This window comes from Triplophysa rosa, unplaced genomic scaffold, assembly GCF_024868665.1.
Source record: "Triplophysa rosa unplaced genomic scaffold, Trosa_1v2 scaffold92_ERROPOS276858, whole genome shotgun sequence".
Taxonomy (NCBI): domain Eukaryota; kingdom Metazoa; phylum Chordata; class Actinopteri; order Cypriniformes; family Nemacheilidae; genus Triplophysa; species Triplophysa rosa.
The window spans coordinates 39,795-55,613 of NW_026634928.1; the positions used below are offsets into that span (position 1 = coordinate 39,795).

Here is a 15,819-nt window from a genome sequence, read left to right on the forward strand (position 1 = left end):
GAGCGGACCAGTAGAAATTATCATCAAAAATGCTGGTGTTTTCACCATATACTTTATATCACTTAAAGTTAAATAAACTCCTGTCTTTTGTTGGTATGGATTATGGTTTGGGTATGTGTCTAAAAACTTATCAAGTTTGCCCACCTAATCACAACAACGGGGGAACAACTTGACAAATGTAAATGTATTTGGTACCGTTTGCCACTGTGAGTACATATAAGCATCTAAAGATGTATACGCTCTCAGTTTCTCTTTACTATACACGCTTGGTTTCTTTATCTGATATGTGTGGATGTCAGACCACTTAACTGGTATGGAAGGTAATCCTGACAGCTCGTCCATCTATTGAGCAAGTGTATGCAGGTTGGCCAATCTTGTTCCTTCCGTTAAAATTCACATTTTCAAAAACAGTCACAGTCCCAGGCAGTTACTGACCGTACACATTCAAATTAAATCGGATTTTCTCCAGTCATTGTAAAAAAAACAAGCTATCAAAACATGCTTGCTAGTGTTAATAAAGTGGCCAGGGGAATCTTTCTGTCTCCACCTATGCTCCGCCCACAAAAACGCGTCACAATGTTTAACAACAAAAAAGGGGCCTATTTAACTTAATTTCCTCAATTTAACACAATCTGAGTGATTAACAATCTGAGCATAACCTGGCTCTTCCTGGCATTTAAATGGCATTGGATAGATCACAAATCTTTAAATCTCAATGGCATGTTTTGTGACAACACTGCAAAAAATGACATTCTTACTAAGCATTTTTGTCTTGTTTTCTAGTAAAAAATATCTAAAGCTTCTTAAATCAAGATACATTTTCTTGACAAGAAAAGTGACGCAAGATATTTAGTCTTGTTTTATTAAAGAAAATATAAGAATTGGGGAAATTTATGTTTAAAACAAGCAAAAAAATCTGCCAATGGGGTGAGAAAAATAAACTTGATTTAGTTTGACTTTTTTCTTTGGTACCTAATTCAAGTTTATTTTTCTCACCCCATTGGCAGTTTTTTTTTTTTGTAGTTGCTTGTTTTAAACATAAATTTCCCTAATTCTTATATTAAAACAAAACAAAAATAAGACTAAATATCTTAGGTCACTTTTTCTGGTCAAGAAAATGTATCTTGATTTAAGAATATTATGATATTTGTACTATAAAACAAAACAAAAATGCTTAGTAAGAACGTTATTTTTTGCAGTGAATGAGAACCCATGAGATTTAAAACTGAGATTAATGGAGCCTGTGTGTGGCCAAGGTTAAAGGAATAGTTCTTTCATCATTTACTCCCTCTTATGTCATTCCAAACTGTCTTCTGCAGAACGAACAATATTTTGAAGAATGTTGGTACCTAAACATCAATGGAGTGAACTGAGTGAAATCAAAACCACAGAGACATTTCTCAAACTATCTTTTGTTCCCTTTCTGTCGGTCTCTCAACGTTGTGTCGAACAGACAGATGGGGTTCACCCTTGGGAACCTATCAACTTCTGACTAGTTTAGAAAAGGCCAATGAAATTTGCATGCCGGACTCCGCCCCCGGATATCTGGGTATAAAAGGGAGACGGCGTGCTGCATTCATTCACCTTTTGTTCTTCGGAGCCTTCACACATGATCGACTTCGAGACTTCAAACTCTATGCCGAATTACTGCTGGATTCTTACGACGTGGTGCAGCAGACTATCCCCTCCTGCAGCGACTTCCCCTGGCTGTCTCGGCAGTTTCAGAAGTGTTCGAGTTTTTTCTCTAAAAGAGCTAATTTCTCCAGCGTGGCATGTCCCGCTGTTCTCGTTGGTGCAACACACTCATCGAGGAGGGTGATGGACATGATGTCTGCCTCAAGTGTTGGGTTGCCAACATGCTGGGGCAGCCTTTGTGGATACGTCCTGCCCGCACTGCAGGCGGTTGACGATTCAGACATTGCGTTCACGGGTGGCTGTGTTCCCACGGGACTCAGCCACCACCTCGTCTGCTTCCCGTTCCGTGACAGCAGTGGCTACGGCCCTGCCGTCCACTACAGCGAGCAGCAAGGGTGATATGAGGATTACTGTGAGCGTTAATCCGTCAGCCACTGGCACGCAGACCGTTCGCACCTCGTCTCGCTCGTCTGACCGTTCCCCGAGAGACAGTCCCACCGTCTTGTTCCTCAACCACGTATTGGGAAACGGTGCGTGATGATGATGAGATGTCCTTTGCAGCATCGGAGGGTGACTTACTGGCATCTGACTCCGACGATTCCTCGGAGCTCCCTCCTTCGTGGTGTCGAGCCCAGGAAGAAGCGGATGTCGAAATGTCAATCATGCTTTCCCGGGCCGCCGTGAGCATTGGGTTGCAGTGCACCGCACTGCCTCTCCCAGCGCTCGCGGCTGGATACATGGTGCCTTGGGTTTGAGCGCGGCCGCCCCCAGTGCCATGTTTCCCGGAAGTGCATGAGGAACTCAGTAAGACCTGGAACGCCCCCTTTTCGGCGCTTGCACATCAAACTAGTTCCGTCGCCCTTTCTTCCCTCGATGGTGAGGCAACTAGAGGATACGTTGATGTCCCCCAGGTGGAGTGTGCCGTCGCGGTGCACTTGTGCCCGCAGACGGCGGCCACCTGGGGGTCTCGACCTAGACTCCCGTCCAAAGCATATAGGTTTTCGGCATCTCTGGTGTCGAGAGCTTACACTGCTGCGGGCCAAGCTGCCTCCTCTCTCCACGCTATGGCCATCCTGCAGGTCCATCAGGCCAGGGAGTTGAGAGAGCTCCACAAGGGTAAGACCGACCCAGCGCTTATGCAGGAACTCCGCGCTGCCACTGACCTCGCTTACGGGCGACCAAGGTGACTGCGCGGGCCCTGGGTCGGACGATGTCCACGATGTCCTGTGGTCCAGGAGAGACACCTCTGGCCGAACCTTGCACAGATGGGTGATGCCGAGATAAGTCCGCTTTCTCGACGCACCCATCTCACAAGGGGGGCTGTTCGGTGATACTGTCGAGCAGCAGTTCTCTACAGTAAAGAAGCAGACAGAGGCTATGCTCCCCCGCCGCGACTTGGCCGCCCTCCGGCAGTCGAGATCCTGTGCACCGTCTGCTTCCCAGCAGCCCTGGTCCTCTTCGACGCCCTGCGGCTCCGGCGCCCCCTACTCAGGCGACCCCCCGGAAGAAGACGTCGAAGAGGAGACCACCACCCCGTCAGCAGCCGTGGCGGAAGCAGAAGCAGCCCTCATGGGAAGACCCCAGGGAGATCGAGAATACCATCGGGCCCGACCCCAGCCATTCCATTGCTGGTTGGTCGATCCGGGCCGGTTCCTGCCCCGTCCCAACAGCCCACTTCTCACAAAAAGAGTTTCCTCTCTCTCTGGATGTTTATCACAGCCGCTCTCACCCTCTACACGACGGTTCATCAGGGAACTGAGGTTACATCCGTAACCAAGACGTTTTCCACAGACAAAAGTCATATGCAGGAATGACATGAGGATGAATTAATGTTTTTTTGGGGGGGGTAAACAATCCCATTAAAAAAACACTGTTCTGGACAGTCTAATAAGAAGAACAAATGGTCTGTTCATCGTGCATACAGTGCTGTGCAATGATGGGCATTATTTCATGTCATAGCTGTTATTTTTATGTTTATAACATGAATAAAATTATGTATTAACAAATCAGCATGCAGGACAGTAACTGGCTATTTTATGATTTGTGAGGACCTTAAATGAAGCAACAGGCTTGTGGTCAGCAGACCAGAGGATCACATTGACAAATTTGCTGAAAAGGTGTCATCTTGCTGAAAAGGTGTGATGTGTCATCACCGCAACTGCATACAATCTGAAGCCCCTGCTGTGGGGTCAATCACTTACAGACTATTTAAGATGAGTAACTGTCCTAAATTCATTAGAAACATGATCTTGTACAGAATGTAACTAGTTTACAGTACATGAGTAAAGTTGTGCATAGCAAAAATGTGGGACAAAGCACATTGCATACTGTAGATCAGTGGTCACAACCCTGCTCCTGGACATCGACCGTCCTGAAGATTTCAGCTCTAACCCCAATCAAACACACCTGATCTATCTAATCAAGGTGTTCAGGTTTGCTGGATAATTACAGACAGGTGTGCTGAAGCGGGGTTGGATCTGCTGTCTGCAGGACGGTGGATCTCCAGGAGCAGGGTTGGTGACCACTGCTGTAGATGATTCAATAATCTATGCATACAGAAAAAACGGTGTACTGTGCAAAATATAAATATACTACAGCAATATTAAATATTGTGTTAGTTTGCCTTTCTGACCATAGCTATAAACCAAGCACTAAAACTTGGTTAGGACAACAAAAAACCAATGAAATATGTTAAAATATATTTTCAACTTTAATATTTTTAAGACATTAGTTGTATTAAATAATATCCCTTATCCCAGTTTTTCTTGTGAAGACTTACATTTATGATCATATTAGAATCATGATTTAAAGCTCAATAATTCAATAAAACAAAATAAATGCTTCTTATAGAGTTTGAAACAATATTTACATAAAATATTACAAAAATATAAATTCCAAAAAGAAAAATGACATTACAGAAACATTTACAATAACTAACTCTACAAAATTACACATTTTATAATAAGCTATTTAAATAATCTTACAGCTCAAGTTTTTCAGACAGCACAGCCAACCATGTGAAACATGTTTTTCTTATACATTTGTATTTCTTTCTGTGTGTATGGTCACAAAGTGAATAACTCCATCATTCAGCACGTTAAACCGTGTGTATTCCATTTTCACAGTGGTTCAGGTTTGTCAGGTGCAGTCTGGCTGTCTTCTCCGGGCAGAGCTACAATGTGGTGCACCAGTCATCCCGTCTCTCACTTACATGCCTGAAGAGAAATATGCCAGCAGGGGACAATTGGTATTTTGGGTCTCATGGCTATTCTCAGTGTGTTGGGGGAGGGATTAAGAGACACCCCTCAAAATAAACCCTTGCAGCCCAATAAACATATCTGCATCATGAACAGAGTAAAACCTCATAAAACATGAAAAAGTACATTTTTGTATGACAACATGTAACAATTATATACAAAAAATATATATCTTTATTATATATATTCTTTTTTATACTTAAATCAAAGATAAATAACTTTATTTTGTGCCATTGTTTTTCATGACTTCAGGTTCAATACTACATTTACAGTTTTGCACCTTTTGAAAAAATACTTTGTACTTCAAAACTTTTTTTAAAGCTGATCCTTTATTAAAAGATATGTGAAAAATACTTCAGGTGCCAATAATGAAATACAATTAAATATGTGAGCAGTCACTGAATGCCTAATGGTCCAAAACCAATGATGAACCAATGTCAACTCCAAAACAAGGTCACTTGGTCTTATTCACAATTAATGACACAACAGCACTTACTTGCTAATGTTCTGTCCAGGTCAGCAATGAAGTCCTCCAATTCTTTTGTGTCTCCAAGTTTAGCTGTATGAGAACGATTTACAGTTCATGTACAGTTACAGTTTGATATAGACATTAAAGCAAATAAACCTGAAACTGACTGAAATATATTTTTACTTACGTTTAGGAGATGCAGCCAAAGGACTTTTTGATGAAGGGGTGAAAACTGTGGGAGAGTTGAGTTTCTCATCACTACAGCTGAAACTGTTTCTGTTTAATGACTCTGCACCTGTTACAGAAGGAAGAAGAGTCAGAGATGGTAGCTGGTGATTCCTCTTTGTATACTGTACAGCTTCCAGTACAGTCCCATCACAAATTTGAGCAATAATGTTCGATCGATGGGTTGCCACCCAAACAGATAAAGCAGGGAAAACAATGTTGCATGTAAATAATAAAATGTAATCAACCATATAATATGCAGCATTAGGATTACAAAATATGTAGGCTTTTGACTTTTAAACCTTTCACAAGGAGAAGAAAACCACTTCACAAATATTGTATTGAGTTTTGTGTTGTTTGTCACATGTCAGAATCTAGCCAAATTCAAATCCAGGCAGATTGAATAACATCACGATCTCTAAAGACCAATATCAATATGTTTACATGACACAAGAATAAGAGTGTGCCAACTTGTGCAGTGAATTATTTGCTGCTAGGAGCCAAACCCATCAAGACATCTAAAGACAGAACAAATAATATATTCGTTATACACCCTACAGTCCCGATTGGCCTGCAGATTATATTGTAAATGTATTACATTCAAATGCTTGACTTTAAAAACATTTTTGTTTACTTTTGGAGTAGTAAACAAGTACTGTGCAGTACTGTGTATGTGATGTCCAATTAAAAATCTGGGTACTAAAACCAGTTAGAATACCAGCACTTATTCTTGTCAAACATGTGCACTGACCTATAACCAAAGGGTGTTGGGGGAGTTTGTATCTGCTTGCACTGCAGGGTCAGTTTGTAATCAATGCAACTGCTCTAATAACAGTCTTTCGTGCTCCATTCACTCACAAACACACTTTCAGAGCTGTTTTAACTGTGACCCACCCTCAAGCAGGTTCATTTAAAGTCAAAGAGCTATAGTCCAGTGTGTCAGAGCGCACCTTAAAAGCAAAGCAGGACACTATACAGAAACCCATCTTGCCATCTTCGCTCAGTCACTCCTGTCTCTATTTCAGAACATTTTAAGTGTGCGTGGAAGCAAAAAAATGTTAATGCTGTAGATCAGTGGCTTTTAGTCTATAAGCCAACAGTACTTTGCATATTGTTTTTGTTCTTAAGCGTGGTAATACTAATACATTTAATGTTTGATTCTAAGGTAATTTCTGATTCTGTCTTTATACTATGTTGGTATACTTTTCATCTCCAGTATCTGGAGTGAACCAACTGAGGAAATGATTTGTCAAAACAGCACTGGGCTTGACCAAGTCTAAAATGCAGTTGCAAATAAATATCCTTTGGGGTGAGTACAAGGAATATAATGACATTCTGATACACCTCCTTTGTCCCCTAACTAACAGATATTACTATACCAACTGTCAGCTAAACTGTTCACAATCGGCTAGTTACCAAAATAGTTTTTCTATTCTAATAGTATAAATTGTACTCCCAGCATCAGAACTGACAACTCAGACGCTAAAGTCTTTGATGCATCACCAATTGACACACAACTGTCAGTAAACCCCCAACAAAAATGTATCTTTTTCTAAATTTCCAAAGGATGACAAAAAAAGTAAATCTTTCAATAAATCGTTGTTTTTCATAATCAAAATGACTTGTCTTTAAATTCATTTCAAGGCACAACTGTCCCCTGTATTTGTTGGTGGGCGCCGATAAGATTAGATCAGATTAGGTCTATGTAGTAGGCTATGCGCTTAAAATCAGCTTCTTAAGAAAACGTTCCGCAGAGATAATGAGGTCAGAGTAAAGCACGTGTGTTTCTATTATTGGTCTGAAGGGAAACTCCTTTATATTGTACTCACGGTCTTTTTTGTGCTTTCAAAACCTTTATTTTCTTTTCTTTTTTTGTACTCACTCTCAGAGTCGCTGATGCCGCTGTCGCTGACGCTCGTGCTACTCCGTCTTTTCATAGTGTTTAAGTGCTCGTCGTATCTGAAGTGTCTCTTCTCCACCGGGGACGTGAAATCTTCAATAACAGCGTCGAATTCACACAACACGGCACTGAGGTCATCATCCTTAAGAAATGCTGGAAATGGCAAGATTTGTTTCAATGTCAATAACTGTACAGTCCTTATGCACGCAGAGAAAAAATACGAACTTTTTAAAACTGTCGCATCCCCGGCTACAGTGCTCGGGTCTAAACGTTTAGAAGTATCTTTCCCGTCCTTAAACATGTTTCCAATTTTTTAAAGAAGATAACTTTAAAACTTACATTTGCTGTGTGCCTTTATCTTTGGAGACTTCATTTTTATGACAGGTGGTTCCAATATTCAGTTCTGAAATATCCGATATAAAACAAGGCGACTTTTGTTTTCCCTGTAAAATTCACACACAGCGTGAACTGTGAGCTGCTTTGCCTACACAGTGCACACTGCGCTGGCTGGAGTTGTTTTAAATATTGCCCGGCTGTGGGTAGAGGAGGTGATTCCTGAAGGGGGCGTTGCTGCGGTGGAGTTCTTTAACATTTTCCCGGTGGTTTGTGACGGCGGGCATCAAACTTATGTATATGGCGTGCAATGATGTACGTGGGAATCGCATCGCCAGTGAGACGCTTGCGCCGATTTTAGCCCTCCGTGTGAGTTATATCTACTGGCGTCAAAATAAAACAAAATTAAAACCATCTACTGGCGTCATTCCCTCTTAAAGTAGCCTATGTGTTTGTAAACAGCTACTATGACACATGTAGGACACATCGATGAGATATTTCTCTATTTTTAAACATAGCTTGGCGACACTCACCGACTGACTTTTTTACCACCAGCCTGATTCAGGTAAAAAAAAGAAACAGATGTTGTCTACGGTATCCAGTAGATGTGCAAATAGTTAGGCCTAAATGGAAATAAAGCATTCATGGTTTTAAAAGAACTGCACCAAAAGTCGTGACATTAAGATGAAAATTTGCATTTGTTGCGCTATTGTTGCATCACTAATAAAATTTAAGCACATTTATGATTTTACATGTTAACTTTGTACAAAAATGTATATAATCTTGTTTCGAAGTAAAGCAAGTAATATGCTTATTGAAACAATCTGATCCACTACAGTTTCAGTGCATGCTGTTAAGCAATAGTGGAATTCGTGTAAATATTTCGGTAACTTTTTTTCATTAAATTGACACGCTCAAAATAAATTGTAAACAATTACAGAAAGTGTTTATTTTGATCACTATTTTTATGCATAATGCCTGTGTGTCATTTACAGAATAATGGCTCCAATTTGCCCCAAGTTAAGTTTGTACAGACATCTGGTGGTGACTGAATGTAATTACACCAAATCTTTTATCACAAATGTTTGGCAGCTTTCAAAAAGTGAAAATGATGACAACTTTTAACACTTAAACGTTTAATCCTGCTGGCTATTTTAGTGAGGTGTGGAATTTACCACTCTGAAAATGCATTCTTCACACCTTTGGTGTCTGGATCAACAGATAGACAAATGGTAAATAAGGCATGTGTTTGCAGCTGCACTTGCCTGCTGACTTTAGGGTTTAGTGCACATGGAAAGTGTCAAAGACGACACTTACTTTCTGAGAGACTGCAATCTGTTGTGTTCACAAAATAAAATAAAAAAGGAACTGTGAAATGATGTCACAGGAATTTTCTTAATGTCGTTTCAATAAAACAATGTGGGTTAATCACTTTTTTACCTTATAATTAAGTAATTATCTTTTTTTAATTCTCTATGATTGTGATAAACCTTAAATATATAAATGATGTTTTTGTTCATTTAACCGTTTTTTATTTTGTAAAGTAAAATAAATCTTTGACAACAAAAAAGCAAATAATTAATAAATGTAAACCTTTTCTGTTTAAACAATGATAACATATTTACTCATAGGATGGCAAATCATCTTTAGACATGACAAAACATAGTTAATTTTAAAGTAAATTTAAACATTTGGAAAACAGGTACTACAGTGAGGGAAATAAGTATTTGATCCCCTGCTGATTTTGTAAGTTTGCCTACTTACAAACAAATGAAGGGTCTATAATTTTTATGGTGGGTTTATTTTAACTGATAGACACAGAATATTAAAAAAATCAGGGGAAAAAATGTTATATAAAGGTTATAAATTGATTTGCATTTGAAATTGGATGAGCTTGTGTCTTAGCATAAACAGATTGTCTTCTCATCCTGCTCACCTGTGAGTTGTGAAGTTGCCCTCATCAAGCTGTTTCAGCTTCAGTGGCGTGGGATTCTAACTCTTGTAGGCCAAGGTCAGGAAAATGTCCTCTTACATGCTCTTTTTCCAAATGGTCCCTTGCAGATGTCTCAAAAAGGGGAAAATTATAGTTATCCGCATACCTTTCAGCTGAGAAAGTGGACAACTATTTTCTTTCTCTTAAGTCACATTTGTTTCCTACTAGAATACAGGGAACCGTGAGAGGGACACACTCCTCAATCCACTCCGGCAGGCTTTCAAATGAGGCCAGAGTGGGTACATCATACACAAAGACGATGGCATTGACATTGCGATAGTAATGCTCCATCATACTCTTCCTGAAACACTCCTGATCTGCAGTATCTATAGGTCAAAAAGTAATATATGGAAGACCAGGAGGTTAGCTGTCATAAAGTGAAGTTATATTTCAGTATAATCACTGTTGAGTAAACCAGTGAACGCAAAACACTAAGAAATGCATTATTAAAGGAATAGTTCATGTTCAAGATGAAAATTCTGTTATTTACTCACCCTCTTGTCAAACCTGTATGACTTTCTTTCTTCTGCAGAACACAAAAGATATTTTGAAAAATAAAATCTGAAAACAGATATCTGTTGATCCCCATTGACTTGCCTTGGTTTTGTGTCCATACAATAGAAGTCAATGAGGACCAACGGTTTTTGGTACTTTTAGAAACAATTTAAATAATAGTTGGAACGTTACATACTATTTTAACAATATTACACTATGGCCTGGTTTCATAGACAAGGCTTAGCCTAAATCAGGACTATGCCTTAGTTAATTTAGGCTATTTAAGTCGCTTTTATTAAAATGCCTTAGAAACAACATTACCGATGTGCATCTTGAGACAAAACAATGGCACTGGCATATTTTAAGATATGTCAGGGCAAGATATTTTCAGTTAAGACAGCTCAAAATTCCTTTTAGTCTGGGACTAGCCTTAAGCCTTGTCTGTGAAACCGGGGGTAAATGATGCTTTACACTTCCATTGTCAACATTCAAAAATACAAACATAAGTCTCTATATATAAATATACTTCGATTGTTGCCTCAGGGTTTTGAAGAAACTTACCACAATGAAAAGAAATATAGCTTTGCAATCATCACACTCTGGGACCAAAAACAACACTTACATTTTTATTTTGCATGATATTATACCCCTTTGTGCCATATTTAATAGGCATGCACCAATATGAAAATTTTGTCTGATAACAAAAACTGATAATTCAAGCCAATATACAGGATCTAAATATTCATAAAAAATTGCAGAGACTGCAACAAAAGGCAAGTGGACAACTGCTTTTATTTGAAAACATTAACTGCAGAAAACAAGGTAACTATTTGTTCTCTTTTTCCCTGAAAATCATGTACCAAGCCTACTTTACACTAGTTAAATATTCTTTAACTTTTCTGGTTTATTTATTTATTAAACAAATTTTAGATATTCTTCCAGAGTAACCCAGAAAAGTGTTCTTAATAGCCACAAGTCTAACAGGTCTCAAAACAGAAAGTATTAAGACAGCAGTCTGATTCAAACAATATGCTTTTGTTGCTATAATTTAAACATTCATAAATATCTACATACTGAACCTACAGCAATAATGTTTTGTCAATAGCAGTAAGTGAATAATCATGACAGAAAGACATTTATCCTATTGTAATTGTGAGCAGCACGCAGCTGAAGTGGTTTAACCAGAGGAAATTATTTATTATTTATCGGCTATAATGTATCGCCCCAATTTTATTATGAGGCCGATACCGATAACATTAAAATGACCATTTATTGGCTGATACCAATATGGCGATAATTTATTGTGCATCTCTAATATTTAATATTATAGTTCGCTTTTTTTTGTTTCTCTATATTCAGAATGCATTAATTCTTTTCACCAATTTATCATAATCATTAAACAAAATGTGTCATTCAAATGTTTAAATATAGAAACTTTGTTTGATAACAGTGATACAAAGAGCATGAATTGCAAGTAGACTTTAACATTGTTGTTGTGGGGCGAGCCCCAGGCTAATAATAAAACATCATTAAAATACTGTGGACCATTTTTGACATTTGGCATTATTAACCACAGTTCAATATGACACAAAAATTGCATTGGCTACCAGTTCTCATCTGAAAAGGAACTTGAACTGCCAGAATCAGAATCTGCATCAGTCAATCCATCAAAGTCCCAGTCAGCACTAGAACCACTGTCGTTATCCTCCTCTGAGACGAAGTTCTGACCAGAACCCAGATATGTTGTATAAACACAGTGGAGAGGCTTACAAAACCAAAGGAGGATCCAAACATGGTTGTCACAATTGTCCAATTATCCTGAGTGGCGTCATATTCATGTATAACAAGCCTATTTTTGTTGTGATTTACTATCGCAATAGTTTAAAAAGAAGTCTGTTGTTGTGTTGCACAACTTGATAGTTAAGAGCACTGCTGTCGATTGGAATGTCTCTAATCCGCCTCCATTCTCCACAAGACGGATTGTAGGCTTTCACTACAGGGATATCACACAAACAGATAATCTGCTCCTGAAAAACACAGGCTTTATGCAGTTTGCTGCATTTCAGGGAGCCTCTCTGGAGCCAGTGATTTTTCTTGGGCTCATAGCTGAGCATCCTTCTTTTATTCATTACACAAAGTCTTTCACTTACTGTCACTACCTGCATCTTTCACAAAGAATGAGGCAAAGGAGCCACAAATATCCACTGGTTCCTCTGAATGCTATAGCATTCTACCTCCTTAAGCCTGGCATCCGATATTGGGTCTCTGCCACCCAAAATATACAGGTGCCCATTAAGGTAGCCCATGTATGAGTGCATTCTTCCCAACAGTCTTTCAGCTAGCTCCTGCCAGCAATTTAACAAGGGATTGTACACCCATAAATGCTTTGACAGGTGTGAGGCAAGATACAGATTGTCCTCTGGTGTGGTACAGGCCAAAAATGTCTCCATAGGAGAGCGTTTGAAGTTTTGATTCGTAAGGTTAATAGTCGGTGATGCCACAGAACATATGTCCTCTGTGTAAGGATCATAGCACATGAACGGCTCATTTGGCTGTCCAAAAAATAAAACCACTTCTTTTGCGCTGTTGCCAATTCTGTGTTTGGTAACAATTAGACCCTTTGAAATCATACTGCTCTGCTCACCAACAGCCTCATCTAACATACTGGATAGATATCTATATATAAAAGGCTTCGATTTAAGGCTATAAAGATAAACACACTGTCTTTCTCGGAAAACAACGACCAACGAACACATCTAAGAATCTGCAATGCATCTTCTGCGGCCGCATGCTGATTATTTTCAATCCACTGTATTGCAAACGAACACACTTTCCTTTCACAGTCCACATCAAGAGAATCCAGAGAGAGGATGTCTTTCATCTGCTTCAGGTCTAGCTCACAAAAATCTCTCACATTGGCACTAAAAGGAACTAAATTCTTTGCAATGAACAATTGAGCCTTTTTCTTCAATTCCAGATTGTCAAAGGTGTCAGCAAACTTCAATATTCCTACACAGTTAGAAAGGTCCAGCCTACTTGTCATAAAATTAGCACAAACCTGCCGTATATATTCCATCTGAAGCATGTTGGCAGCTGCATACAGCCTTTGTACATTTCTTTCTGTGATTGTCACTTTGCCAGTGTAGCAGTAATCGATGATGACGGCCATCAAATCAGCGTCGACATCATAAATGGTTATCTTCTTCTGGGTGCTCTCATATAACCCTCCTGTGAACATGCTCCTGAAATAAGGGCTGGATGCAGCCAGTATATTGCGGTTGCACTGGAAAAGTTTCACAGGAGAGGAACAGACAGAGGAAAACGGTTCGGTTTCACTTCGATACTAACGTCGACTAATAACTGCGATTCGTAGAATAATTTCAGCTCTTTCATTAAATTTACAGCGTGATTCGTGTCCTCAAGCTCCTCTGGGCCCACAAAACAGTCCATTGTAGCCATACTGATCCAAATGACATTCAGATTAAGGCGCTTTCTCCACACAAAATCCCCTTATTTGTGCAGCCAGTTTTAAATTTCCTCAGCTCTGCTGCGAAGTCTGACAGCAAATCGTAGGCTTTCAGTCGCTGTTCCTTCATTTCTTGACAATGCAGGCATGTTTCATTAATGAAACAAAGTCTACTTAATTGTAATAAACACTTTTCTGGACGTCGTCGTCCATGCAATCAGATGCAGCGATGTCTGTCATGTTTAATTTGTGATTTAGTTTGGCTTCTGATCTTAAAACACCGCCGTTGCGTCTCACTCAAGCATGCTGGCTACTGTGTGAGCGCAGCTGCCCCATACGGCGCTGCTGATTGGTCACAACGGCTGTGTAATAAATCGTACTAGTGCATTGTTTCGTTTGTTCTTTCTACTGCTGTAATAGAAATCTGTTTGTTACATTTGTAATTTTTGTTCAATAAAAAAAAATAGACAGGATGTAAATGCACAGGCACGTGCGTTTATGATACACCGGAAACGCTGCACGCGACGATCAGTGCTTTCTATGTAGGCAGCTCACCAGGATTTGAGACACAGTCATACTTATAGTACAGTATAAAAAATAAAATTGCAGTTTTAATATTTATGATTATTTGTTGAGAATATAAATCTCGTTGACAATAATTATGACATTTAAAAAAAAAATCACTTCCGCGGTCGACTGTATTTTTTTATTATTTTTTTTATTATGAATAAAGTTGAAAATTGAATTTACATTTCAATTACGATAATAAACAATACATTGTAACATAATTAACAAGTAAATAGGTTGGAAAAAAAGAAAATGAAAATGAAACAAGACAACATCAACATAAAGAATTGTTCAATAAGGATAAAAAATTATAATAATTTTGCACAGTGACTTAACAAAATATATTAAAAAATAAGCACAGGTCTAAAGTTGTATGAGCTTTTGTGTTTTTAGAGTATGAAAGAGCCTGTACAGTTCAGTTTCATTTTTAAAAGCAATAAATGAACATGTAGTAATCCGTTCTCCCAAACATCACAAAATAGAGACTGTGTCTGTCCCCCGGATTAGCAAACATAAAATAATGCGTAAACCTCTTGAAAGTAATTTAATAAACGTTAAACAAACTAAACATGAACAAAATACAGATAATCAACTGTTACGACTCGGATTGCTAAATATTAGATCTCTCTCTAATAAAGCACTTTTTGTTAACGATATGATAACAGATCATAAAATAGACATGCTCTGTTTGACAGAAACATGGCTAAAACCAGATGATTATATTGCTTTAAATGAATCTGTCCCCCAAGATTATTATTATAAACACGAGCCTCGTCTAAAAGGCAGAGGGGGAGGTGTCGCAGCACTTTACAATAACTCTCTTAGCATTTCCCAGAAGTCGAACTCTAAATATAATTCTTTTGAAGTCATGGTTCTTCATGTTTCAACACCTAATACTAAAGATAAAACACTTTTTAAATTGATTCTAGCTATTGTATATAGGCCTCCAGGGCACCACACAGATTTTATTAAAGAATTTGGTGGGTTCTTATCAGAACTAGTACTGGCCGCAGATAGACTCCTTGTCGTTGGTGACTTTAACATCCACGTAGATAACGTTACAGATGCCTTAGGAATGGCTTTCAAAGACACTCTTAACTCCATGGGCATTAGTCAACATGTGTCAGGACCCACTCACCTTCGTAATCATACTTTAGATTTAATACTGTCTTACGGTATAAATGTGGACGACGTTAAAATCCTTCAGCAGAGTGAAGACATTTCGGATCATTATCTGGTATTATGTTTGCTTCACTGGCCTACGGCTGCAAATAAAACTCATTGTTACAAATATGGTAGAACAATAACTTCAACTACCAAAGATGCGTTTCTCGATAATCTGCCCGAATTGTCTCAAATCATGAGAAATAACGTTGAAGATCTTGACATTACCACTGAAAATTTTAATTCCACCTTCTCGGTAACGCTAGACAAAGTTGCTCCTCTACGTTTAAAGAAGATTAAAAATGGCAGCCCCAC

At 38.8% G+C, this 15,819-nt stretch overlaps 2 protein-coding genes across 2 annotated transcripts; both read right to left on the bottom strand.

Moving 5' to 3' along the window:
- Positions 1 to 3,612: 3,612 nt before the first annotated feature.
- Positions 3,613 to 8,362, bottom strand: rgcc (regulator of cell cycle). The gene is made up of 5 exons (XM_057328908.1): positions 7,826 to 8,362; positions 7,469 to 7,639; positions 5,549 to 5,656; positions 5,389 to 5,451; positions 3,613 to 4,850 (listed from the first exon to the last, which is right to left on the bottom strand). Exons 1-5 carry the CDS (start codon positions 7,857 to 7,859, stop codon positions 4,843 to 4,845), a joined length of 384 nt encoding a protein of 127 aa, XP_057184891.1. The 5' UTR covers positions 7,860 to 8,362; the 3' UTR covers positions 3,613 to 4,842.
- Positions 8,363 to 10,946: 2,584 nt separating this feature from the next.
- On the bottom strand, positions 10,947 to 14,232 carry kbtbd7 (kelch repeat and BTB (POZ) domain containing 7). Its single transcript, XM_057328906.1, is given in 5 exon segments — positions 10,947 to 12,062; positions 12,065 to 12,190; positions 12,193 to 13,024; positions 13,027 to 13,613; positions 13,616 to 14,232. Coding segments are annotated over 5 exon segments (1,848 nt in total). The 5' UTR covers positions 13,767 to 14,232; the 3' UTR covers positions 10,947 to 11,910.
- Between the last annotated feature and the right edge of the window lie 1,587 nt (positions 14,233 to 15,819).

What these genes read in the sequence shown, in the direction of transcription:
- rgcc (XM_057328908.1), bottom strand. Translation starts at nt 7,859, where the DNA reads ATGAAGTCTCCAAAGATAAAGGCACACAGCAAAT. An exon ending in GATAAAGGCACACAGCAAAT is followed by an intron (nt 7,640 to 7,825) that starts GTAAGTTTTAAA and finishes TGCCATTTCCAG; the next exon opens with CATTTCTTAAGGATGATGAC. An exon ending in TTTGGCTGCATCTCCTAAAC is followed by an intron (nt 5,452 to 5,548) that starts GTAAGTAAAAAT and finishes GTTCTCATACAG; the next exon opens with CTAAACTTGGAGACACAAAA.